Source organism: Triplophysa dalaica, chromosome 11 (assembly GCF_015846415.1).
Source record: "Triplophysa dalaica isolate WHDGS20190420 chromosome 11, ASM1584641v1, whole genome shotgun sequence".
Taxonomy (NCBI): domain Eukaryota; kingdom Metazoa; phylum Chordata; class Actinopteri; order Cypriniformes; family Nemacheilidae; genus Triplophysa; species Triplophysa dalaica.
In genome coordinates this window covers 18,401,414-18,429,067 of record NC_079552.1, presented here as the reverse complement: position 1 = coordinate 18,429,067, position 27,654 = coordinate 18,401,414, and the positions used below count along the sequence as shown (strand labels likewise).

At 41.7% G+C, this 27,654-nt stretch overlaps 1 protein-coding gene across 4 annotated transcripts in view; it reads left to right on the top strand.

The window, feature by feature from the left end:
- The window catches only part of tjap1 (tight junction associated protein 1 (peripheral)), a 136,246-nt gene that overhangs the window by 71,758 nt on the left and 36,834 nt on the right, over positions 1-27,654 (top strand). For all 4 annotated transcript variants that reach the window (XM_056760123.1, XM_056760122.1, XM_056760121.1 and 1 more), the window contains 2 exons: positions 7,170-7,365; positions 9,904-9,932. In XM_056760123.1, the coding sequence (XP_056616101.1) occupies positions 7,210-7,365; positions 9,904-9,932 (185 nt within the window). In that variant the 5' untranslated portion in view covers positions 7,170-7,209. The remainder of the gene's footprint in view (positions 1-7,169; positions 7,366-9,903; positions 9,933-27,654) is intronic.

The window sequence follows — 27,654 nt, the reverse complement described above, 5'->3', positions numbered from 1 at the left end:
TGTAAATATTTGTCTCAAATCATTATATTTGTATGTTATCAACCGTATACACATTTTCCACATGATATGTTCTTGTCCAGGATAAAAATTGTTGAGGTTAGGCCCTGTTGCCCATTTTACCAAATCTGCTTGGACCCCGATAATTGCAGTTTGCTGCTATATTCTTAATATTAGATTTACTTTTACATATTTTACAAAATCCAGATTAAGTGTCTAATCTACAATCTGGATGTTAAACGTCCTCAGAAAGGAACCTTTGCTGTATTTGTGTGGCCATGTGATGAAGTGAAGGGAAGTATGTACTGTAATTCCATCCATTCAGTTCACATAGAGCTCTAGCCCTGATCCTCAGCCATTAGTTTCTCCTTACAAATATAAGGCTTAGCTGTAAATGGGTTTCTTAAAAAGACCTGCAGTGTTTCCAAGTGTCAGAAAGCTGGCCTTTTTTAGCTCCAGAAAGAGCCTTACATAGCCACAGACACATCGATACACTCTTGTATAAAGTGTGAGAGCATCCGCAGTGCGCACATGTAGCACCGGAGTATGTTGGAACAGAGACTCCTTTTGGCTGAAATGAGACACACCATCTAAGTCTCAGATGGTAGTGTTGTCTAGTTCTTGTTCTGTATTCCAAAGAGATGTATAAAAGCAGCTTTTCCACACTTCAACCAGATGATTTATGACAAAAGTGAAGTGTATTTTGATGTTATAAAAAACATTTTTCCCCAGTGTGTATTTGTGTCCCGACTTTCCAGATGCATAATCACTTTGGTTTTCTTTGATGTATTTCTAAACAGGAATTAAGGAAGTAAACAGGTAAGTCATTTAAGGGCAGTTTTCTATTTTATAACGGTAACGGTTTTCTATTTGCTAGACAGTTGCTGGAGGTATTTGGCAGAGACATTCAAATAGACTAGATGTACTAGAGAGCATTTGATTGGACAAAGAATCTTTTAGGAATTCTTAATGTTTTTATTCCATCTTAATGGAATGTAAAGATTAAATGTTCTTATGTTTAGTCCATTGTCCATGTTTAGGTGTACACTAGGTAACCTACAATCACAAAGTGGATAGATGTATAGTCATGGGTAATTTTCACATCATCTTTCAGCAGACTAAATATTTCACATATCAGAAATTTCACACTAGATCTGTGTGGTTCCTTTGCTCTCCAGCCCTTGTGTGACTGGCAGAGAGAGCTTCAGTCCTTTTGCCTAGACATGTGTAAAATTCGGAAATAACATGGCAACCTTCATCTGCCTTCAGCTGTTTAAAGATAGACGACCCATGTGAATTCAGTCAGAGAAAATAATGGCATGTTTTGTTTCTATTTAAGGCAGACTTAAAATTGGGTGGCATTTGCTTAACAATGCTGCTTTGTTCTGGAATTATGGTTATCAATGAGTGCGTTTACATGCATAGTCTTACTTTGGTTATGCTTAATAAGCTGATAACAAGTAAGGTCATGTAAACGAGTAAGCAAATCCTGCTCGGCAGAGGTAGTTTTTGCCCATTACTCCGATTTCATGCTGCATGTAAACGCCTTTACCGGTTTTCTCAAAGTTTTGTTTATGTGCGCATATCTGACTGCGCATTAGTTAGAGTCCCAAACGGAAGTAATAGTAAAATAATGCATAAAAGTTGAATCATGCAGTCATGATTCAACTTTTATCACGAGAATCATGAGAAGAGATATAAAAATACAGCTTCTGACTGTTTTACCGCTGCATTTTTAATTGCTAAACAGACTATTGATGATGACCTCACTGTACCCGACAAACCCAGCAAGTCTTAAGCTTCCATGTAAACTGTTTTTTTTGCATAGCCGGTTTATTACTATGGAGTGAAAAGTGACCTATTTGTCAAATATGGTGTGCCATACACGAAATGTGACCTCTGCACTTAACCCTTCCAGTGAGTAGTGAAGAAATGCACAGGAAGTCATGAACACACATACCAACGGAGCAGTGGGCAGTTATCAGTGCAGGGCCCGGGGTTGTCGCAAAATATGATTTTATAAAAGCATTGCTCATTTTTTACTGTTGGTGTAGATGGAAATTAATCGTGACACTAAAAGTTAGACCATGACCTACTAAGATTAGAGAATAAATTAACTTTGTGTGAAACTTTAGCAGTTCATTATTAATTAGGTTAAGTAAGTCCCTTTTATAAAAATGCCTCAGTAAAAAACATTACTTGTGTGCATCTCGAGACAAAGCAACGCCAGTGGTATATTTTAAAGGTCTCATGAAGTGTGCATGTTTATTGTTTTATACTGTTATATGAGGTCTACTTTATGGTTTTTACATTCACAAAAAACTTCAAAATCAATAAGTGATAGCCTATTTTCTACACAGGTTTTGAGGCCAGCTCTGCAAACGCTCGGTTTTAATGGGCACCGAATACAAACATTGAAGTATTAAAATGCTTGATTATCTAATGTACAAAAATCTGGTTGCATCAAGCTATAAAAGCCACAATCCTTAAGGAATTATAAAAATGTACATATCACTAATCACATTTCCCCAAACGATGCTACGGCTTCAGTTATTGGAGTTACGGAAATAAGACAAAAAATTGTGCACAATTCCCATTAAGTATGGAAGCAGTTAACACAGATATACGTCAATAGGGACGTTACTTATAAAGTTGAAGACTTTGAAGTAAACGCCCACTGCTTTGATTGGATAGCAGTTTGCGTAGTTGGAGCCCTCTGTGAATATGGTTAGAGACTTAACGTTAGGTTACACATTATCTGGAGACCTCCTGTTACTTGTAAATTACCTCCCCACTTCAGTATTTCATGTATCACACGGCATGACTCAAATATACTGACTTATTTCCCGAATGTGATGGCAATGCTTTGCGTATCGTTTGTATAATTTAATTCAAGTCAAGTTTATTTATATAGCGCTTTTCACAATGTGCATTGTTCCAAAGCAGCTTTACAGGGGCAAACAGAAAAATCAGAAAAGGTAAAATACAGCACAGTGCATGATGTTTATAGAACAAGGAAGATCATTCTAATAAATAATATCTAAATAATAAATAAATGCAGTCTCCCGGTGAGCAAGCCAACACTGCCCTGCTGTAGCGAGGAACCCAAACTCCAATGATTGATTAATGGAGAAAAAAACCTTGTGAGAAACCAGGCTCAGCCGGGAGGGCCAGATCCCCTCTGACGTGTCATAGCTGAACTCAGTGACCCCTACCAAAAGCCACCCAGCAAATATCCACGAGGAAAAGGGAGAGCCCACCATCTGCAAACCCAGAAAGACCCACTTGCCGAAAACCGTGCAGGTTCAACCCAACACTGCCATTACATTAGTGTAACCCTCAACACCAGAAAACAGAGGAACAACCAGGGAAAATAGTAATGTCATGTTTAAACTTTATTCCTTTGTTGTCCGACATCAACCCAAAACAAGGTCAAACCGGACCCACACAGCCCCAGCAAATGAATCCCCCCCCAACCACAACCAACCAGCCCCTTCACTCCCCACAAACACCCACACAGGAACCTCTAATCAGGGCCACTGAATGCAGCTATAACTTCAAACTGCTGACATGTGATGTAAGTTTCGCAATAAATACCAGTTATTGTATCTTCAGAATTAATGTGATAAGTAGTCCGTCTTTGCTCTTGGTTGGGAATGTAGTGGTCTGGATGGGATGGTCCGATGTATGACCGTACCTGTCTGCATTTGAGACCCGTGATCGCAAACCGGAAAAAAGGATCACCACGATCACGGGTCTCAAATGTGACTATAGTTTCCATGATAAATAAACAAATGGGAGACTCCCGGTAACTTATGGATATCACCCAGAACTCCATTGTTTGCAAACGGTCCATCAAATCACAGAGATGGCTATTTGCACAGGCTTACGATCACAGACGATCTCTGCAAGTATTACAAATGACTAGATGTCCCCAGGTAATACTAATCTCGTGTGATAGTGCTCGGGGCACATTAAGTGATCTTTAACAAAGCATAGTGATGCATAGTACAAACAATTTTACTCACATAAGATTGCAGCACCATTCCTATAGGATCCTTTATTCACGACACATCACTGCTTTTAAATTTTAGTCATTCCACAAATCCAGTGTCGATCTCTGCCTTGTTCACGAAGGAATCCTCGGAGAAATGAAACCAACAAACGCTTCATGTTTTTCCCACATGAGCTGGAATAAATGTTTTTTTTGGAAAAAATAAACTTTAACGCCGCATTACTAATGTCGGAATCCGAAGGAAGGTAGAGCGAAGAATAATGGTGCGCTTCTGATAGGGGTTAGGCTTTTACCTCAGATAAAGTGGAGAGAATATATGTGCTAACCATGGGCTGCTCTTATGGTGTCATTCAATCTTGTTCCATTCAGACACAAGGAAGTCCATTGTTGCTGGCTGCAATGATGAAGCAACAGGAAGCAGTCAGACAATTTGTATCACTCAATCTCCTTGTTTGCTTACTTTATGAATAGTGTTTCAGCCATAATGACAAAGACTAATAAATTTATCGTATATATGGCAAGCTTTTGTTATCCTAGACTTTAATCCAATCCCATCTAACAGGGTATTTTGCCTGTCGTTTCTGTACATAAGCATCTGACAGTTTTATGGTTTTGTTAGGTTACCACTTATCTTTTGACTGGCCTTCATTTGTTGAAGATTTATAGCCATGCTCATCGCAGTGTACAGTAAGTGACTGGGTCGTGTCCGCACACCCCCTTTTCCCATTCTAAGAATAGCCTCCTGTGATCAATAAAAGTCATGCAGGCAGTGGTTTAACAGTTTGTCTATTGGAATCACACTCCAACATGTAATCAATAAGCTTGCTTTTCGGTCCCTCCTGCCTTAATATGCGTGACAGTCAAAGTATCTCTTTCTATCTTTCTGCCCAAATCTATCCTTGACAAGCACCCTACAACACATCACAAGTATTGAGAGCTTTGGTGGTAAAGCTGAACGTTATGACGGTTTAAACCAGTGGAAATGAATAGAAACTAATATTTATAGACACAGTATGCTTAAGTTTGGTTTTGTGTCCACTTAACTCAAGGATTTACACTGTAAATAGGAGGGGTCGGAATCATAGGGTACATCACGATACAATACAGTTTGCGGTACATGTCTCACGATACCGATAATATCATGGTGTGACAATTCTACGATAATCTATCTATTGTTTGGCAATTCTATAACGATACATCACGATATCTGCCTAGCTATGAAAACAAAATGCCCATGAAAAGGATAAGTGCAACATTTGTAGGGCTGCGACTAATCGATAAAATCGATAATAATCAATAACGAAATTGGTTTTCAACTAATGTTTTACTTTGTGGATGCGTCTCTTCGTGCAGCGCGTGATGCGCAGTTTCAAAGTCACACTTGTCCCTCCATGCAGCATGAGGTGCGCAGTTTTAAAGTCACATGTGTCTCTCCGCTGTTGTGTCTCTCCATGCGGCTCAAGTTGCACAGTTTTAAACTCAGACGTGTCTCTGGGTGCATGCGTCTCTCCGTGCAGCGTGATGTGCACAGTTTTAAAGTCAGACCTGTTTTGCATGCATTTCGTCAAGCTGCGCAGTTTTAAAGTTTAAAGCGGAAAGGTGCTTTAAATGACAAAATTAAAGATAATATTTGTAAAACCCAATTTGTGGCGTTTGCACATTGCAAAGTACATAATAGGCTAAATACCCTGATTTGGTGGTTTATTTATTTCAGAGGTGGGAAGTAACGGAGTACATTTACTAGAGTACTGTACTTAAGTATTACTTTTGCTGTTTACTTTAGGGTAAGGGTTACATTCACTACATTTGAATGACAAATGTCTCACTTTTCATGGCACAAAACAATTATTTCCTTGGCCGACCCTCCCCTCGCGCCCACATTTGGGAGAGATAATTGTCAGTTCTAATATAACACACCTGAATCAACTTTCCAGGTGTTTTAATTATGGAGAATTTCAAAACATTTTGGGCGAAGGCTAATGAGTTTAGTTGTGTATACCTTTCCCATATCTGATTTACTGATTATAAGCAAAAGATGTAATTACATTTTTTTTCTACTTGAGAAATATTTCAAGTAAATTTAAAATGTTATTGCTTGAATTAAAACATTATCTTTGTAAACTGACACATTTATAACATTTAATACATTTACATTATACTGGCACATCTCTAAATTTATAGCCACTTTTTAAACCTGGGAACATCTTAGTTTTAACCAATTTCAATAAAATAAACCTAAGAATTTTTTTTATAAAAATTATTTTGCCTTTAAATTTCTCACGGAGGTATTGTTTGTCTTAAGAGTTTACCAGATTCACACATTGTATATGTATAAAGAAATAAAAATATTGAATCTTTAAATTATAAAAATTTACAGCAAAAATAGTTTCACTGACCCGAAATTACTTATACCATTTCATCGGCAGAAATCGTTGGGGGGGTCAGGACCCACGCCATCTGATGGCCCCCCAAAATGATCAGATCTCCTCTAGGGCAAAATATAAAAGTGTTCTAAGTTCAAAAATATAGGGGGAAAACGTAGGCTGTCAAGGCCATTTTATTCACTTTAACCATCGGATGATTTGCTTATTATCTCTTGAATACAGATAATGCTGAGTCATTAATAAATTAGTCATGACCAAACAATGAATAGAACAGATTTTTAAATGGCTAATATAGCACAGAAATTCGTAAGACTGCTCATTTAATACTGTAGCTTGTTGGATAGTGAGATATCCACTTCAACCAACACAGCAATAAGCCTGTGTGAAATGATAATACACTAATACTGTAGCGTTGTTTCTACTGTTGGGTTAGCTTTTTCGTATCCCATTCAAAAACGTTGTGTTTATTGTTCTGTTGAATGAAATTCTCAAGGGTATTTTTGTCATATGGCCCACCCCTATTTAATGGTCGTTTTAAGACCACCTCCAGGTCCAGCAGTCCCTGCCATAGCTGTTCTTTTATTGGTTGTTGCTCTTTTAAATGCCCAGCGTCACTGCTTTCATCACATCCTATTGATTCAGCTTTTTGGACATGTGAGAGGAAGATATAGGGTGGCAGAGAGAGAGAGATAGAGAGGAAGAGGACAGTCTGTTTGTACAGGACAGGGCTGAAGGTTGCCGCTGTTTGGATTCTCATTTTTTTCTCTTGGCAGGACTAACCGACAGTATACGGAAGCACGCTGATCTCCCAGAATGACGAGTGCTGCACCTGCCCGGAAACCGTATCGCAAGGCCCCTCCTCAGCACCGTGAGACTCGTCACACTGTGCCGTCTTTCCGAGAGGAAGTCAGCGAGAGTGTCCTGCCGACCGCCAGCCCTGCGACATCAGCCCAGCCTGACTCCTTCAAGGTAATTTTACCTCGAAATCATGCACCCATTTTGCAGCGGACGCGCTTTACGTACACTTATCCACAGTGCCCTGAGAGACATGTGTGGTCACAAGTGTCCGACAGTGAGCTAGAAGTCTCCAGCCTGTCTAGCTCAGAGTTTAAATTCCTCCCCCCGTCGCAAATCTTCAGCCATGATTCTGTCTGTAAGAGACTTCCTTCCAAACCTCTGCGGCAACAGAAAATGGATAGTTTTATTATTCGCAGTGATGATCAACTGGTGCTCTCATCTGATCTCACCTCCTCTGAAGACTCCAAACAGGGCATCCTAGGCAGCTCGCCGTCACACTCTAGCAGCAGTGTGGAGCATTCCTCGGTCTTCAAAGAACAAGCGTGCATACTTGTACACAGGCGAGAGAAACATCCACCCCATGCTGGTTCTTTGATGCATCCCCATCCACCCAAAGGCATTCTCAAGCAGTCTCACCAGTTAAGAGTTCAAGCTTCTGACAGTCTGCGCAAGTCTAAGTCGGCAGAGACGCTGGACCGGATGCGAAGTCACGGACGTAGCAGAAAGAGCGTGTCCTTGGACAGAGGCGTTGGGTCGTCTCCCATAGGGCGTGCTGGATCCACATCATCTACATCTCCCACCTCTGTGCCTCCTGATTGGAAAATACCCCTTCTAGAAGAAAAGATCAAATTTTCCCACTTCCTCGATGAAATCACCCACCGGGTCCTAAGCCCGGCCAGTCTTAAGATGTTGGGCAGCAAGTTGCCACCAGCGTCTTCGAAAGGAAACCAAACCAAGCAGCAAAACACTTCCCAACATTCTGGATTAAGGGATCATCAAGACAGAAATCCAGAGATGGGTCGACCTTGGGACAAGTGGGCTGCCCAGCATAACCGAGCGTTGGGGAAATCTAAGGAGGGACGAGCTAAGACGTGGCATATGTCAATGGACAGTCCAGAGAGGGTGTCAGAAAAACAATATGCTCATCGGGCGGGGACTCGTCCGAAAGCTATAGGCCCCATTTATAGCTGGGTGGGGGGCAGCAATGGTTCTGAATTGGATGACAGGAGTCCACAAGGGGTTCAACGGCAGTCTGAACCCCGACAGGGGTCCCATAAAGAGAGCAGACCCCAGCAAAAACACAACATTGATAAATCAGGGATGCCAAAGAGTGAGATTCCAACCATTCGTGTGGAGGGTGAAAAAACACCAGAATCTAAATCTTTTAGCATTTTATCACAGATCAAGGTATGTGTTTGACTTTGTCTGATATTGTGTACAAACTGCTTCTGCATTGAAAATCATATTTAATGCACATTTGAACAATTATACCTCAATGTTATGTACCTCTAGTAGGTCACCCCAAATTAAAAAAATTCTGCCCTCATTCACTCACCCTCATGTTATTTCTTATCAGATAGTGTTTTGCGCAACAGAATAGTCTAAATGTTGACAGACATTTTTCTACATTAAGCTCCAAAGAGGGACATAAAAGTTGTAAAAAGCATATCTCTGCTAAATCTTTTTCAAATCCTAAAACATATGTTGGTCACATTCTATATTGTTAAATGTAAAGACTAATGTACAGTGTGGTAGCTCCTGGTCTCATTATTATTATTCAAAACTTGCAGCGTTAAAATTCTTCAAAATAACAAATTCTGTGCTCAGAAAGTCAATCAGGTTTAAACCAACATGAGGGGAGTAAATTAACAGATTATTCGGGCAAACAGTTTCTGTCAGTGTAGGCACAACATGACCAAAATCCACATCTGACTGTTCTAGAGATGCTTGCTGAAGCATATAAGCACCCACAGATGTATTTCTGTTAAGGAGACTCTTTGCAAAAACATTTATCACCAATTTTCACTTCTCTGACAGCTTTTCGTGAACTTTGTTCTTTACAGTTTAATGTGGATCACAGATTTGCTTCAGCAACAACCAAATTAGTCGGAGTTGTTTGCAAGCTTACTCTAAATAAGCGTTTCAAAAACATTTTTCAGAAATCATGTCCATTTTCCGCCCTGTGGGATTTGGTGGCTGTTTAGCTGGCAGAGAAAACTGGCTGTCAGAACGATTTCATAGCTTCACTAGGCACGTGACTATTGACCCGTTCGACAGAAAGCATGGCAGACTATGTTTGACGCTTCTGTTCTATCATTTCTTTTTTGTCTAATGTTTTCAGCAATAATCAAGTTAATTTTCCAGAAAGGCCAGAAGTCATTTCTATAACTATAATAATATTATTGATAATAATATCAATAAACTATGTCTTATATCTGAACTTGAAGCTTTCCATCTAATAATTTAGAAAATATTTATTTTGAAGCTATGATGTTTAGAAACTGTTGTAAACATTGATAATATCAGGTCAGAATGTACTTCAGAGTGGGTTTATGTATACCCTTTTAGTAAAAAAATAGCAGCGTTTCAAGGGTAGGCTATATGAAATATTTACTGGAATATACATCTGTTTGTTCCTTTAACACTCAAAAATTCATGTGTAAGGCGATTTTCAGTATGCACATAATAAATTGGTATTTTGTCTTACAGGAGTCCTTATCAGATGAAGACAGGATCAAGTAAGTCTTTCATTCCCCACTCTATGACGTCTTATAAAATATCAATGCTTGTTTATTTCTTGTTTCAATGCTGCTTTTGCATACATTACATTTCTTTTGTATTAGTCATGATGTCCTTTAAAGTGTGCTACTTAAGTGTTAAGTGTTATGTGCCACCTCACCTGACCTGGATCAAAGCTGATTATTAGTTGGATCTTAGTGCCGTTTGACCTAGTTGGCCAGGAGCCAATCAGGTGAGGACTCGTCTAGATGATATCATGAACTGATTAACCTAGAAACTCCCAAGGGATGGGGAGGTTTGGGTTTTTGGAAGTTGTTGAGCAGGAGGACTCTCCAAAGTACACATCTTTTATAGCAACAGACTTTTTTCCACCATCTACCCCTCAGGTGCTCACTGGGGTACTCAGTCAGATTCGCTTTTATCATTGACATCTCGCCGTCTTTCCAGGAATTTTAGCGCTTTTATTCTTCAACACCAACCAGCAGGAGACACATGATCAGTGATGAGGTTCTCCTTTCAACACAGGGATTCCAATACCTCTACTTCACATTTTATTTACTGCCTTAGCTTTCATGTTCTCTTCCTGTTTGGTTTTCGCTCATGTGATTGTTGAAACGCGCAGGATGCAGTCAGGCAGGCTGTTTTATTGATCGGCCTAGTTGTGTACTTGATGGGTGTATAGAGCAAACGGTGGATGGAGTCCGAGGATGGGTTTCTCCATCATGTGTTTCCATCACCCTCAGGGTGGAAACCTCAAACAGATCCGGGTCTATTTTTGAAAGCTTAGGTCGTGTGTTCACCGAAGCAGTTTTCCAATGCCCTGCATGTGTGTTCAGTTGTTTGTATTTAATGCATTTATTTACACAAAGTAAAAAATGCATCAATGTCAGTTTTTACTCAGCCGGGTTAGGGTTAGAGCAGAAGTGGCAGGTCTAATATCATCCTACAGTCACATCCTACTTGGACAACTGCATGTCTGTGTAATCAACGACAAAAGAACTATGCATCAGTTAATATTTCTGTCTCAGACTATCCATTTAGGTACTTCACAGTATTTACAGACTACCACAATGTTAATATTTTTAAAGTTAGTGTTAAATTAAAATTTAGATATTGACAGTTTTATCTTAACAACATGAACTGCACATGCACACTTTTGTGACCCCAACTTAAAATAAGTTTAAGAGTTAAAAACAACAAAATAGTATAGTTAAAGGCAGTGGCGGCGCTAGGGGCGGGCTAAGGGGGCTGAAGCCCCGAATGTTTTCGGTAAAGTCCCAATTGTTTTATTACCATGCCGTGAAGCAATCCCTTAGGGGTCATTTACATTTTGCGTCTTTTGCGTGTCTACCCATGGGCAAATGTGAGCTTCTGTGGTGTAGTGAGTAAGATGTTTAACAAGCAGTACTGACTGATGCTACATATAAGTGGAAGATCAAATCCATCATTTGCCCAACTACATTTACATCACCTCTCAGATCATACATCATTCCATTCACCAATCATGAAGAAAATATTTGAAAATGGCTAGCAGGTGTTTATAATAAAGGGTATGGTGAGGATAAGGGTTACTAGTTGTCATCTATTTACATTTACATTTAGACATTTCGCAGACGCTTTTATCCAAAGCGACTAACAAAGAGTTTAGGAGCAATAAGCGATATGTCAAACAGGAGCCATAATACATTAAGTGCCAAAGTTACTGGTTTCAACAAAAGCTAGACCACTACCTGTTGAGATAAATGGTTAGTGTTATTATTATTATTTTTTTCTTCATTTGTCTCAAGTATTCACAGAAGAGATTGGTTTTAAGTAGTTTTTTAAATGTTGTGAGAGATGTGGTTGAACGGACAGAGTTAGGAAGAATGTTCCACCAGGAAGGAGTTGTGAATGAGAACGAGCGGGAGAGCGATTTACTGCCCTTATGGGAAGGCAATACAAGACGCCGCTGGTTTGCTGAACGCAGGGATCTTGATGGGGTGCAGGAGAGTGTGGAAGTAAGCCGGTGCAGATCCAGTGATAGTCCTGTAGGCAAGCATTAGTGACTTGAATCTGATTCGGGCTGCAACCGGTAGCCAGTGAAGAGAGATGAAAAGGGGAGTCACGTGAGCCCTTTTGGGCTGTTGGAAGACAAGGCATGCTGCTGTGTTCTGAACCAGCTGAAGTGGTTTGATAGCCTTTGCAGGAAGACCAGCAAGGAGAGAATTGCAGTAGTCCAACCTTGAGATTACCAGGGCCTGGACAAGGAGTTGTGCCGCATGCTCCGTGAGATAGGGTCTGACCTTTCTAATGTTGAATAAGGCATATCGCCATGACCGTGTTGTCTTTGCAATGTGATCATTGAAGGACAGCTGTTCATCAAATATGACTCCGAGGTTCCTGGCTGTTTTGGAATTGGTGATTGTGGTATTGCCAAGATGGATGTTGAGATCATGTTGGACCGTAGGGTGTGCCGGAAACACGAGTAGTTCTGTCTTGGCAGGGTTCAGGTGGAGGTGATGCCCTTTCATCCAAGCTGAGATGTCCTCGAGGAAAGCTGTAATGCGAGCTACTACAGTGTATCGTCTGGGTGAAATGAGATGTAGATCTGGGTGTCGTCAGCATAACAGTGATATGAGAAGCCATGTGCCTGTATGATGGGTCCCAAGGACGTTGTGTAGATGGAGAAAAGCAGCGGTCCAAGCACCCACACCTGAGGGACCCCGGTGATCATATGTGGTGAGCAGTGGACAGCGAGCTCCGCCATGACACCCTGAAGGATCTGTCGGAGAGGTAGGATTTGAACCAGCGGAGGGTAGAGCCTGAGATTCCTAGCGATGACAGGGTTGCTAGCAGTATCTGGTGATTGACAGTGTCAAACGCTGCAGATATGTCTAGCAGAATCAGGACCGAGGATTTAGATTCCGCCTTGGCTAGCCGCAGTGCTTCTGTGACCGATAGCAGTGCCGTCTCAGTGGAGTGGTTTGTTTTTAAGCCAGACTGCTTGTCATCCAGTAGTTTATTCTGGAATAGGTAGGAAGACACCTGGTTGAAAGCTGCCCTTTCAAGTGTTTTTGCTAAAAATGGGAGGAGAGAGACGGGTCTGTAACTGTCGGGAGTAGAAGGGTCCAATGTTGGTTTCTTCAGTAGGGGCGTGACCTGGGCCTGTTTGAATGTGGATGGAAAATGGCGGTGAGCAGGGAGGTGTTGATAATGTGTGTGAATGCAGGTGTGAGCGTGCTGGATATGGCCTGAAGGAGATCAGAGGGGGTAGGGTCAAGGAGACAGGTGGTGGGGTGGCTGGAGAGAAGCCTGGTGACTTCAGTGTCCGTAAGTGGGATGAAGGAGGAGAGTTTGAATGTAAAGTTTTTTATACAATGTTTTCATGAGATGACAGAGCTCCCATTTTGCAGCACCAGGAGTTATCCCCGCTCCGCTGCTCATGGGAGCCGGACCGTGATCTCAAAACAAACAAGGGATGATCAAAAGTCCAGACACTATGCACATTATAATCAACGTAAAATTTGCTTCACTGCTTATTTGTTGTTGTCCATAATGTTTGTTAGTTTCCTTGTGTAGTGAAAATGGCAGAGCTCTCGTTCTTTAGGTGTGCGCTGCAACAGTTTCCTTACTTTCGTTTTATTCAAACGGTTTTGTACAGTATTTTTATAGACTTCAACACTAGGAAATGTTTTTTTTTTTTATAAATTGTTATAAGAGTAAGTCTCTTACCACTGTAAAGTGACTTTTGCTTGTGATACTGGACTGTTGTGTTTTATTTTCATCACTGAACTTTAAACACATTTTTCTTTTAATTCCGTTACTGAACATCATAGCGATTCAGTCGACCTCAGCCATATCTTTAGTTACATAGACAAGGTATGAGCAAAATAAAAACTGAATTGGAAAGGGCTTGAATATGGTATCAAAAACTGTAATAGGCCTATATAAATCTGCACCATGTGTTGGGTTTTCCCAGATCTGATCACATATGAACATAAACATTAAAGATTAAATATATATAATTAATATACAATTAATTAAACAACAACGGCTTTATTGGGCATTCGGTTGTATTACAATACAACAAGTTCCGAGACGCAAGTACAGCGTGATGACGTCCCGAACATACTAATTACCACCTAACCCCACCTTGCACCATAGTGACAGGTAATAATAGATTATGACGGATTTTTTTATAGCCTGTCAGTCAAAATAACAGACAATAAAGAAGTGAAGCCAGGTTGTAAGTTAATCATTTACAAGTAAATTTTGCCTATATGGACATTTAAAAAAAAAAGTGAACTGGTAAAACCAGTAAATGTTAAATGCGTTAAATTCGATACGGTCGAAAATTTGGGAGCACCTAACTTTTGTGCTATTGCACCTAAGAAAAAAAGTTAGGCGCACCATTGCAACCAGTGCACAATCTTAGTATCTACATACAGCCCTCTTATATCTACATACAGAACGGCCCTACATACATTGAATTCGCCGCCATTTTTTGATCCGTGATCCGTCAGATCGTACTCTACGGTTCGGAACGCATGTGACCAACGGTTTAAATGTAAGTTTATTCATCATAGAGTAAGAGAGTAAAACATGCTCTCTCTACAATTTAGCGCCAATGCTCTCTCTCTCCAGTTTCTGGATGAGTACAATATTAAAGCGGTTCCAGATAAACAATGACGCTTAAAACTGCTCCGTCACACAGCTAATATTAGAACAAAAACAACAACATATCTTGTTCTAACATACAGAAAAACCAATGTTACTCACATACTTATTCGAATCCAAGGAACCTCCTCTGGGATGATTTTAAGACGATTTTTCTCTCCAACGACTCTCTGCTGGAAAGTATCGCCATAGATATCAATGAGTATCTCTGCTATATTATTAGTGCAGGTCCTGGCTCCTGCCTGACCTTTATCATTCGTTTTATTCTTAATGAAGGGACGGATGTCGTGGCTCAATCTCAACTATTACACATATCCTTCTGTGTGGTTTTAGGAAATTATTAATCAAAGATGATCAGTGTTTACTCTTTGAATGATTTAATTATGATTACAAGCAAATCAGTAGTTAAACCTTCATTGCATAATTGTTATTGTATTGTTATTGTATATGTTGTAGTTCCATCTATTCGTGGGACATCTATTCCAAGATGTCAAGGATGTCAGAATTACAGTCAGACAGGTGTCCCTGTGGTATGAGTAAACCTCTCAGAGACCCTTAATTTTATTCCTTAAATGTATACAGTTCTTATAACTGGTCATTGCTAAATCTAAGCAGAATTACTCCAGTTGTAAGGACGGTACATCTTATCATTATGTTTTGGGTACATCGCCTCAGTCTGCGTAAGAGAATGCAAAATGAACAAACATTGCGGCCTGGGTGTGTATGTGTGTGTTCGTAGGTCGAGTCAAGGAATGAACAAGAAAGCCACAGATGGACAAAGAGGAGATGACCTATGACATGTTTTGAGTATTTCCAGACTGTTTGCTGTCAACCTTATGTTCTCCGACGTATATTCTAAAATTGTTGTGGGCCTTTTGTCCTTTTACAGAGATTATATTTTGGTCCAACCAATCACGGAAGGATGTAGGAATAATGCGGTTTAGTTGACTCAGTTAGCATAAATATCACTGTATTTCAAATGTAAAGCAGGTCAGCCTGTGGAACTCCATGAGAGAGCTGAAGCTGACTTCTGCTGGCAAAACTACAAACTATTTTTCTTCACTAAATTTTATTCTGTTAATTTTATTCCAGACTCTGTGTATTCTTTCATCATAACTGGTCTATTGGTCTTTACTGTTAACATTAAAATCCACAGATCATTTTTTTATGCAATAAGTAAGACATTGCTTTTTCTACTGTCTTTCTAATGCCCGCATGATCTCTTCCCTGCGTCAACTTGAGAAAAACATCTTTTTGTACTATGGTGGCCACCGTCGTGTATGGACCGAGCAATTAATTTCAAATCTATAATACAAGGCTAAAGGCTGCTGTAAATCAAAAACAGCGCCTTTAACTTTGAAAGTGCCAGTGCGATGAAAGTAGCTACATGTTTAATATTTGATAACTGTTTTTACAGAAATCTTAGGGCAATTCACATATTGCATGTAAAAACACGTGTAAAACATTGGCTGCCTTGCTTTTTCCCACTTTGTTTTTTTCTTTGTCATATATATATATTCAATTCAATTCAAGTTTATTTATATAGCGCTTTTCAAAATGTGTATTGTTTCAAAGCAGCTTTACAGGGCAAACAGGAAAAACAGATAAGTTACAACACAGCACAGTGCATGGTGTTTATACAACGAGTAAGATCATTCTAATAAATAATATCTAATTTCTAAATAAATGAATAAATGAATGAATGAATGCAGTCTCCCGGTGAGCAGGCCAACACTGCCCTGCTGTAGCGAGGAACCCAAACTCCAAGGGCTATTGAAGCCGACACTTACTCTCCCTTTTTGGCGCTTGGGACTGTACGCTCCCATGGGTCTACCATTATTATTTCAGCGTGATTGACATGCATTAACAACATTTAAATAACAAACCCGAGTAAACCGATGTCCAGTAATGCATAACGCAGTCGCAAACAGATGTAGTTGCCCCATTAAAGGTTTTTAAGCCCCAGATATCCACTCACTTAAGAACCGCCCCTGGTTGAAGGTAATGTTTAAAAGTTTCTCACTCTACATTCTGAGTCGTTGTAAAATAGTGCTAAATAACATTGCTAAAATGTCTTAACTTTTCTTCATAGTAAAACATAAAAAAAACCTTAATAACAAATACTTTGTCTTTCCATGTTTTTATATCGCTTCAGATATATCATGAATTTCCATTAATTTTGTCTCTTCATTTTTCTCTAAATGTATTTTCTTGCCCTCTCTGTGAGATTCTCTTTGCTAATCTGCATAAAGCATCATTTCAACAGATCTGAAAGCAATAGATATCTATTCAAGAAACTGTGAATGACAATACCGTCTTCGCAGTGAGAGTAATGTTTGCTTTGACAGTTCTCATCCATTAAATGGTTTGAGCATTTCTGAACATATTTTAGGGTTCTAAAGAAACTATGATGTTCAGTCTGACTCGCACGTGCCATTAAGCATCTTTTATGACATAAAAATTAAGAGGTAGTCATGCTTCCATGAATGTGAGGTCTCTTGTAAGCACGTTCTCTCTTCACTTTTTACTTTTACAAGAATTCTATTTGAACTCTATTCTTTGTCTTTTACTTTGTTATTTTGCTCTATTCGTGCAGCGAACATGTGCCTGAGAACAAGCAAGAGAAAGTGAGTTACATTGGTGTATTTTTAGTGTAAAACCGCTGCCCTCTTCTCTGCCTATTGCATGAATCATTCATGTTCCTATTTCTTTGCTGTTGCTTTTAGCAGTTTCACATGGCTGGCTTATGTGTGTAAGTGACCCTTTCTCTGCTTCCTTGAGATGTAAAAGCACATCTGGAAAAGTAAAGACAAGGAAAAGTTTTGGGGAATTTCAGGAGCCCGCGTCAATGAAACATTTAGTGTGTGTGAGCTTTTGGATGTAACAGTAGATTAAGCTGTTGAGTGGAATTCGATTCCCAGTGAACGTCTTTGATCACTCACTGTCAGATGACAATGTACAGATGGTAACTTTGCTTTTTTGGCCCTATTTGTAAGCGATACTTAAACTATGAAAATGCCAATTTGTTATACCAATGTTAAGAATGCTAATTTGGAAGGTCAATGAAACTTGGTGATGGTCATCCAAAAATTTAAATTCTGTCATCATTTCTTCACCCTCCTGTTATTTTAAACTTGACTTTCTATCTGGTTACCAACATTCTCCATTTTTTTATAAATTTTTAATTGGTACGCATGTGGTTAAAGATAACAGTGATTTCAGTTTGGGGTGGGGTACTTTTATTTAATTCCTCTGACACTGAATGTGAAACGTTGTATGTCTTGGCATGACATGTTGCCAAATATGCAAGTTATGAATTGAAGAGCTATGGCGATTGTTTTACGATATGATATTTAAATCCTATTGATTGAGCTGCCAACAACAGAAAAGGTTAGACTTTTATATATTATTCAGTTAATAAATGTTTTTATTTATTTGATAAGGTTCCATTAAACCTCGAATGTCAGTTCTATAACATGTTGTGCATTATGTACAACAAATAATTCATTAAAAATTCTTAGTGCTTTAGAAACAAATCTATCAAAACAACAACAAACGTGTAGCTTGATGACGCTGTGTAGAAGCGCGGAATGATGGGTACAGCTTGTACATCAATTAGACTGAAACGAGAAATCATGTTAGCATGTTAGCGGAAGAAGTAAAGTACAGACCTGCCAACCTGCACGCATTTTGCGTAGCAGGTACGCATTTTGACCACAAAGTACACTGGTTTGATTTGTCACTCTAAACTACGCAAAAACCTGATGGCTGCTGCGTGCAGTACTTAAAACAAGCAACAGAAAAAAGCTCTAAGGTAAATTGATCGGGTGGATGTGGAAAGTTGAAATATTGAATTAGCTATGCAGTCGATGATCTCGCAGGCTCATTTGATAACGTACACTTTCCCGGAAGATACGCTAACATTACTTCTGATTTATAAATGAGCTCTAAAAAGTTACCATGATTTTACCAAGTATCATAGGTACCGATGCGCTGGTGGATTCTCACACTTAATAACGTGCACTTAACGAGAGAGCATCAAGTTTTGGTCACATAAACGGCGTGCCGGCACGTTCTCTTTCAGAAAATGGAAACTGCCTGACAGCGGAATCCGATTGAATCCGCTCTGCAAAATCGAGCTCTCGATAATTGTCAATAAAATAAAATGTAATTTGCAAACTTTTGAGATTACTTATTGATTCAAGTTTAGGATTATTAAAGTAGATTATGGCAGGCTAGGAAGTGCATGTGTGCAGCATAGAAAGTTAGCCCATGCCCCACAGCAGTTCCTAAAAGTTTATCAGGAGCAATGGCCGTGTCTCCGCCCATCAAAACTGCTGAATCATGCTGAATTATGATATTGATGTCAGCCACCAGGGAGCCTCAGGTAAAATTGTGGCTTTTGGAAGGCCTATTTTTTTTAATTGAACAGAACACATTTGTGGTTCTGCCCATTTCAGGATGTGTGTATATTATTAATTATTTTCTTTATGGAATATATGAACATTTATTAAATGAGAAAACATTCCCTTTGCTTTTAAACGAACAAAAAACGAGACATATTATTCTATCTTTATTAGATAAATAGATCAAAAATACTTGTTTTGGCGTTGTAAAAGCTGTACTTTTTATGATATGTATAACACTGCATAACAGCGGAGAAAATTAAAAAAACGTCAGAATGTCAGAATTTTTTAAATTATTTTTTAACATGTTTATTAGAGATATGTGAGACTAGTTTACTAAATTGTTCAGCTGATGCTAGTCAACATTGATAATAGTTTACTAGTCGGTTAATGATTCCCATAAATGTGTGTGTCTTTCAGAATGTCGGCGTCACGTAGAGGGGAAAAAACATTAAAAAATTGCGGCTTCTACAGACTCAACCCCTGAAATTAATGCATTCTTCCTAAAATCACAAGATTTGAGGCCAATTCGGGCAGAAACCCTTTTCACTACATTCATTGTAGAACACAACTTGCCGTTAGCTGCTGCAGACCATGCTGGACCACTCTTTAGGAAGATGTTTCCTGATAGGGAGATAGCCAAACAGTATAGCTGTGGCAGTACGAAGACAGCATCCATAGAAAAAGTCCTGGCCAGGAATGATGATGAGCACATTACAGAAGCAATGAAGCGGTCTCCATACAGCCTTGCTACAGATGGAAGCACAGATATGGAGGACATAATAATGTTAGGAATTTTGATCCCAGTCTTGGGAGGGTAGTTGTAATGGTGCTCAAGATTTGTGAATCAAGTCTACTGGGAAAAGCAATATTTGAATTACTTGATGGTGAACTGAAGAAGAGAGACATACCATGGTCAAATTGTGTCAGCTTTGCAGCTGACAATGCTGCAGTCATGCAAGGTTTGGGGAAAGGTGTAGCAGCATTTTTGAAGGCACAGGATCCACACATCTACCTAGTTGGTTGTGCCTGCCACCTTATACATCTAGCTGCAGAGAGGGCGTCTAGGTAACTTAGTGTGAATATCGAAGACTTTCTTGTCACAATTTATTACTATCTGGACAAAAGCAGCAAGAGAAAGTCGTGTCTACGTGACATACAGATCATGTGCAATGCAGAGGTGAGAAAGATCCTCAAGCTGTCCTCCACAAGATGGCTGTCTTTGGGGCAGTGTGTGGCCCGTCTACTGCAACAGTGGGATCCTCTTACTGTTTTCTTTAAAAAAGAAGTGGATGCAGGAAAGAAAAAGAAGACCGAGCCCTCCAAGTCAACAAAGCCTATGTCTGGTCTCAGAAATCAGTCTCAGCTTCACCTTCTACCAGAATATCAGCTACAAAGCTGTCCCAACCAAAGCTGCCACCATCAGCCTTAAAGCTGGCCCAACCAAAGCTGCCACCATCAGCCTTAAAGCTGGCCCAACCAAAGCTGCCACCATCAGACTCAAAGCTGGCCCAACCAAAGCTGCCACCATCAGACTCAGCCTTAACGCTGGCCAAACAAAAGCTGCTACCATCAGATTCAAAGCTGGCCAAACCAAAGCTGCCACCATCAGCCTTAATGCTGGCCCAACCAAAGCTCCTACCATCAGACTCAAAGCTGCATTCACCTCTGTATGATTCTACCCAGAAGCCTGAAGTGATCCCACTTACCAATCTACCAGAAGATAAAGCTCCTGCTGCAGAGTTCGATTTAAGCATATTCCTCTTCATGCAAAATAAAATTGGAATGGCAGCTGCAGAAGAAAAAATGAAACCTGAAAGAACCAAGAAAGAAGAGAAAAGGGATCTGACAAAACCAGAGAAGATACTTCAGTTTCTTACTGACCCCATATCAAAGGTATATTCACTCTTTTTGAAGAGAGCCATACATATTTTTGACACTGGCAACCAAACACTCCAAAATGAAGAGCCATGCATTCATATCTTAATTCCAAGTTTGGAGCTGCAACTGGAGAAGGTATTGCTTTCATTCTGTAAGCCTGAGCATGTGATGACTATGATGAGTGAAATTAGTAGAGGTATGAAGCCAATCATCACAAGGGACAATCAGCTACCTGATGAGGAACTGTCAATTGGCCATGACACTCAAACCTTTATTAAAAGCCAAGCTAACCTCAAGCTAAAGCCATTCTTCAGAGATGTTCGGAAGTTCTTTTTCTTCTGCAGCTGAATACACGGTTTCCAAATATCCATTTGGGGATGAACTGCTTAGGCATGCTGTTGTGGCAGACATATCAAAAAGGCAATCTGTGAAATTCTCTTCTCTCAGATTCTTTATCTGCCGTTTTCCTTCTATTCTGCTTATCAGCAAGCATATTGATGAGGCCTTGTGAGACATTGGTCTGTTGAAAAGGGGAGGCAAGGAGGTCTTCTCCAATCTCTCAGGAGTAATGCTGGTGATATTGGTTGTGTTCCATAGCAATGCTGATTGTGAAAGGGTTTTCAGTCTTGTCACAAAAAACAAGACCCAGTACAGAGCCACCCTCAGCACTGAAATTATAAGTGCATTGGTGACGAGAAAGGTGAGCATGGCTTGAATGGGGACTAACTGCCACATGGAAAGCTTTACTGATGCTCTGCTCAGAAAGGCCAAAACAGCGACCTATGAAACAAAGCAGTCAAGAGCAAGTGCCACTGCAAGCAAATATGATTGCTACACATCCAGGGTATCTCACTGAATATTATTTACTCACACAATATACACAAATGTTTCTTAAATTTAAATACCTGTGTTCAATAATAAAAGTAATTTTAAAAAATGTGACTGCGATGGTTTTTTTTTCAACCAATACATTATATCTTAAAAACCTCTGTTCTGTCTCTTTGGCTGATGGTACTCATGGTGAAAAAATATTCCAAGTTTGGCAGGTCTGAAAGTAATAAAGTTTTATAAATGTTGCTTTGATGAAATCATTTTATTTCATTATAATGAATTAGACCCGAGTAATGTAAGGTTTAAAATTAAATTGTTAATGCATCCATCCATTTTCTTCCGTTTATCCTGGGCCGGGTCGCGGGGGCAGCAGTCTAAGCAGGGATGCCCAGACTTCCCTCTCCCTAGACACTTCCTCCAGCTCTTCTGGGGGGACACCGAGGCGTTCCCAGGCCAGCCGGGAGACATAGTCCCTCCAGCGTGTCCTAGGTCTTCCCCGGGGTCTCCTCCCGGTGGGACATGCCCGGAACACCTTCCCGGGAAGACGTCCAGGGGGCATCCGGAAAAGATGCCCGAGCCACCTCAGATGTCCCCTCTTGATGTGGAGGAGCATCGGCTCTACTCTGAGCTCCTCCCGAGTGACCGAGCTTCTCACCCTATCTCTAAGGGATTGCCCAGCCACCCTGCGGAGAAAACTCATTTTGGCCGCCTGCATGACCCACAGCTCATGACCATAGGTGAGAGTAGGAACGTAGATTGACCTGTAAATCGAGAGCTTTGCCTTGCGGCTCAGCTCCTTCTTCACCACGACAGACCGGTACAGCGACCGAATTACTGCAGAAGCTGCACCGATCCGTCTGTCAATCTCCCGTTCAATCCTTCCCTCACTCGTGAACAAGACCCCCAGATACTTGAACTCCTCCACTTGAGGCAGGGACTCTCCACCCACCATCCCATTGCATGCTGAAGGTCCTGGTCTGATGGGGCCAGCACGACCACATCATCCGCAAAGAGCAGAGATGAAATCGTGTGTTTCCCAAACCCGACACCCTAGGTGCCGTCTGCGCCTAGAAATTCTGTCCATAAAAATTATGGACAGAACCGGCGACAAAGGGCAGCCCTGCCGGAGTCCAACATGCACCATTAACAAGTCTGACTTACTGCCGGCAATGCGAACCAAGCTCCTGCTCCGGTCTTACAGGGACCGGATAGCCCTTAGCAAAGGTTTCCGAATCCCATACTCCCAGAGCACCCTCCACAAGATGCCACGAGGGACACTGTTGAAAGCCTTCTCCAAATCCACAAAACACATGCGGATTGGTTTGGCAAACTCCCATGAACCCTCCAGCACCCTGGAGAGGGTATAGAGCTGGTCCAGTGTTCCACGACCGGGACGAAAACCACACTGTTCCTCCTGAATCCGAGGTTCTACCATCGGCCGGATTCTCCTCTCCAGTACCCTGGCATAGACTTTCCCGGGGAGGCTGCGAACTGTCATCCCCGATAGTTGGAGCAAACTATCAGGTCTCCCTTCTTAAAAAAGGGACCACCACCACCCCGGTCTGCCAGTCCAAAGGCACTGTCCCCGACCGCCACGCGGTGCTGCAGAGAGGTGTCAGCCAAGACAGCCCCACAACATCCAGAGACTTGAGGTACTCAGGGCGGATCTCATCCACCCCCGGAGCCCTTCCACCAAGGAGTTTCTTGACTACCTCGGTGACTTCAGCCCGGGTGATGGACAAGTCCGCCACCAAAGCCCACAGCCTCTGCTTCCTCAATGGAAGACGTGACGGCGAAATGGGGAGATTCTCGAAGTATTCCTTCCACCACCCAATGACATCCCCGGTCGAGGTCAACAGCTGCCCCCCTCCACTGTAAACAGCGTTGGTAGGGCACTGCTTCCCCCTCCTGAGGCGTCAGACGGTTTGCCAGAATCTCTTCGAGGCCGACCGATAGTCCTTCTCCATGGCCTCACCGAACTCCTCCCAGGCCGAGTTTTTGCCTCCCCAACCACCCGGGCTGCAGTCCGCTTCGCCTGTCGCTACCCGTCAGCTGCCTCTGGAGTCCCACAAGCCAGCCAGGTCCGATAGAACTCCATCTACAGCCTGACGGCATCCCTTACTTCCGGTGTCCACCACCGGATTCGGGGATTGTCGCCTCGACAAGCACCGGAGACATTACGGCCACAGCTCAGAGTGGCCGCGTTGACAATGGAGGTGGAGAACATGGTCCACTCGGACTCAATATCTCCAGACTCCCTCGGGATCTGGTCGAAGCTCTGCCGGAGGTGGAAGTTGAAGATCTCTCTGACAGGGGATTCGGCCAAACGTTCCCAACAGACCCTCACGGCGCGTTTGGGTCTTCCGATGTCCACCAGGTGGTGATCAGTTGACAGCTCCGCCCCTCTCTTCACCCGAGTGTCCAAGACATACGGCCGGAGGTCAGATGAAACAACCACAAAGTCGATCATCGACCTCCGGCCAATGGTGTCGTGGTGCCATGTGCACTGATGGACACCCTTATGCTTGAACATGGTGTTCGTTATGGACAAGCTGTAACTAGCACAGAAGTCCAATAACAGAACACCACTCAGGTTCAGATCAGGGGGGCCGTTCCTCCCAATCACGCCCCACCAGGTGTCACTGTCGTTGCCCACGTGGGCGTTGAAGTCCCCCAGCAGAACGACGGAGTCCCCAGTCAGAGCGCTTTCCAGCACCCCTCCCAGAGTCTCCAAGAAGGCCGGGTACTCTACACTGCCGTTTGGCCCATAGACGAACACGACAGTGAGAGACCTATCCCTGACCCGAAGGCTCAGGAAAGGGACCCTCTCATTCACCGGGGTAAACTCCACACATGGCGGCTGAGCTGGGGGGCTATAAGCAAACCCACACCAGCCCACTGCCTCTCACCATGGGCAACTCAAGAGTGGTGAAGAATCCATCCTCTCTCTCGAGGAATGTGGTTCCAGAGCCCAAGCTGTGCGTAAAGGTGATCCCAACTACCTCTAGTCAAAATCTCTGAACCTCGCGCACAATCTCATGCTCCTTCCCTGCCAGAGAGGTGATGTTCCATGTCCCTAGAGCTATATTCCGCGTCGCCTACGACCTATTTGCCTTGGGAGACCCTACCAAGGGCAAATAGCCCCTGACAACATAGCTCCTAGGGTCTTTCGGGTACTCAAACCCCTCCACCACGGTAAGGTGGCAATTCAAGGAGGGGGAAAAATTGATAGCCATAGATCAGTAACTGTCCAATTCGATGGTGTGATAACATTGCGCAGTTTTAAGCGTTGAAAGTTATTTTGAACGTACCCACATCTTGCAATAATGCTAGACGGACCGACGGTACAAACTACTTCCGCATCTGTCTACAAGTGTCACACGGTTTCTATTAGGGACGGGTCAAGAATTTTGAATATTTCGATTAGTTTATTTAATTATAGATTTTCGAATAGTGTGTGCTATCTTAAAAAAATTGTTGTTTTCAAGTGTAAGGCGTTCATGTAACCAAAGGGTGGTGCTGCCAATAATGACACCCCTAAAACCTAAAGGCTGTCAATCAAGAGACAATAGAGGAAAACATTTTCTCACGACAGTTTTTTTAATGACAACGCAGTGGAGCTGCGCAGTCAGCTAGCGAGTGTTGAAAAAATGTCACTGACCACAGATTCATGGACAGCGCTTATAACCGAATTTTACATTACGGCCACATGTCATTATATACGTAACTGGGAAATGTGCAGTGCTGTTCTGCAGACTAAAGCTACGCCAGAGTGGCATACTGCTGAACATTTTGGCTAATGTGCTTTCCACTGCTACTGACCATTGGGGACTAATCCGGAAAATTACTGCATGCGTTCACGATAACGCGAGCAACATGGTTCTTCCCAACACTGAACTGTTAGAAGGAGACTCTGAGTCTTGTTTTGCACACACACTCCAGGTCGCAACAAACAACGGCTTCAAGCTTCAACACATTAAACATGTTGTCGCATCTGCCAGTCGTCTGTTTCTTATTTCCACCACAGCACTACTGCAACACAAGCATTGAAACAAAAGCAGCAACTACAGAACGTCCCCTAGAACAAAATAGCGCAGTACTGCCGAACTAGGTGGAATTCTGTTCTTGACATGTTTGAGCGCTTACTTGAACAAAGATGGGTTAATATCTGCTGGTCTATCAGACAAAACTTTCAATAAACTATCTGATGCATGAACCACCGAACTGACTGACGATAGCTGGGGAGTTCTGGAGGAACTCTTACCAGTGCTGCACTCACTTTTATGTGCGACCACTGCATTGTGTGGAGAATCCGCAGTAACAATCTCCATGGTTTACCCGGTGACAGGAACCCTTTTGTCAAAACACCTCAAAGAAATCCCAGCAGAGTCTTCCAAAGTCTCTGTTCAAGCAAGCAGTCTCTACTTTTCTGGAGCAGCGAATTGCACCTGCAGATGTCAGCAGTGCTTGCAAGGTTGCATACATCGCATCCTTCCTGGACCCAAGACACAAACACCTGAGGTTCGCAACTGATGAAGTTAAACGTGCTGTGCAGGCCAAGGTGTGTGATCTAATCACAAACAGCCCAGAGAGCGAGGAAGATATAGCCCTAACAGAAAAATCTGATGAACCACAACAGTTGGCCATAAAGCCACGAAATGATTCACTATATGCATCTGCAATCGCTGTACTGCTTGGTGACAACTATAACGTTGAAATCTCTGACACAACCAAACTAAATCTGTACTGCCAGGATGTGTACCCACCCATCCACATCGACCCCATCAGCTGGTGGAAAATTAACGACCACAAATACCCCCAACTGGCAAAACTGGCTAAGGCTTACTTGTGCTTGCCATCAGAGAAGGGTGTTCTCGGCGGCTGGGCTAATTGTGAACAGATTTGATTAACATTCAAAATAAAAGCACATAAGATGAAATGTGCTACTGCATTATTAGCAGTAGCAGTAGCTAGCAGTAGCATTATTACTACTGGGGTTAATAAAAGATACAGGCTCTAAAGAAAAATAGACCAAAACAAAGGGAAATGCAACCTTAAAACGTCAAAACCTCAATCGTAACAGCATTTTAGAATGTACTTTTAGAAACTTGGACAAAGTAGCATGCAGAAGGCTGCATGCGTCCTCCGGAGATCACATTTGTCGGCCGAGGCTTCCTATCGAGGTTCATTAACGTTTTATTTCAGAAAACCTACAATAACGTTAGTAATGTGACACAATATCTTCTTAAAATAAATATAATGTAAACGTTATAATGTTTTTTAACTGAAATGAGCCTGTATCAAACCATTTGTTGCCTGCGCACAGGTGTGGTTTTGTGTCCATTTAATGGAAGTCAATGAAGGCCAATGTTGTTTGTGTAGTCATGGTATGTTTGGTTGTACATTATGCTTGGTTGTACATTGTGCGCATGTGCAGTGTGTCTTGAAGACGGTAAAGGTTGCTTGCAATATGGTCCTCCTGTCCCGCCCACACCATATTGATCTTTAGAGACTTTCAGAGCGAATTATTGGAGTAATAATCCAGTTTACCGATGGCAACCCGAGCCGAGAGAGAGAGGCAGGAGCTCCGGAAAAATAAACAAAGCAGCTGAAAAAAGTCCCGACACTGAATGACAGCAAGGTAAACATTTAAAATGGATACATTGTTCTCCATAAATCTGCCCGAGAACATTGACTTCAGTGATTTTGGCAGATGGCCAAATTGGATTTGCAGATTTGAGTTATTCTGCATAGTTGCGGGTATCAATGAGAGAGGTTAGGAGTATTAAGTTAACTCGCTTATTTACACAATGGGTGATAAAGCAGATGATATACTGAGAATCTGCCTCTTGACAGATGAAGAAAAAACTACAGCAACATCAAGGACACGTTTGAGAAACATTTTGTATATAAGCACAACATGATTTATAAGAGGGCTAATTAAAAA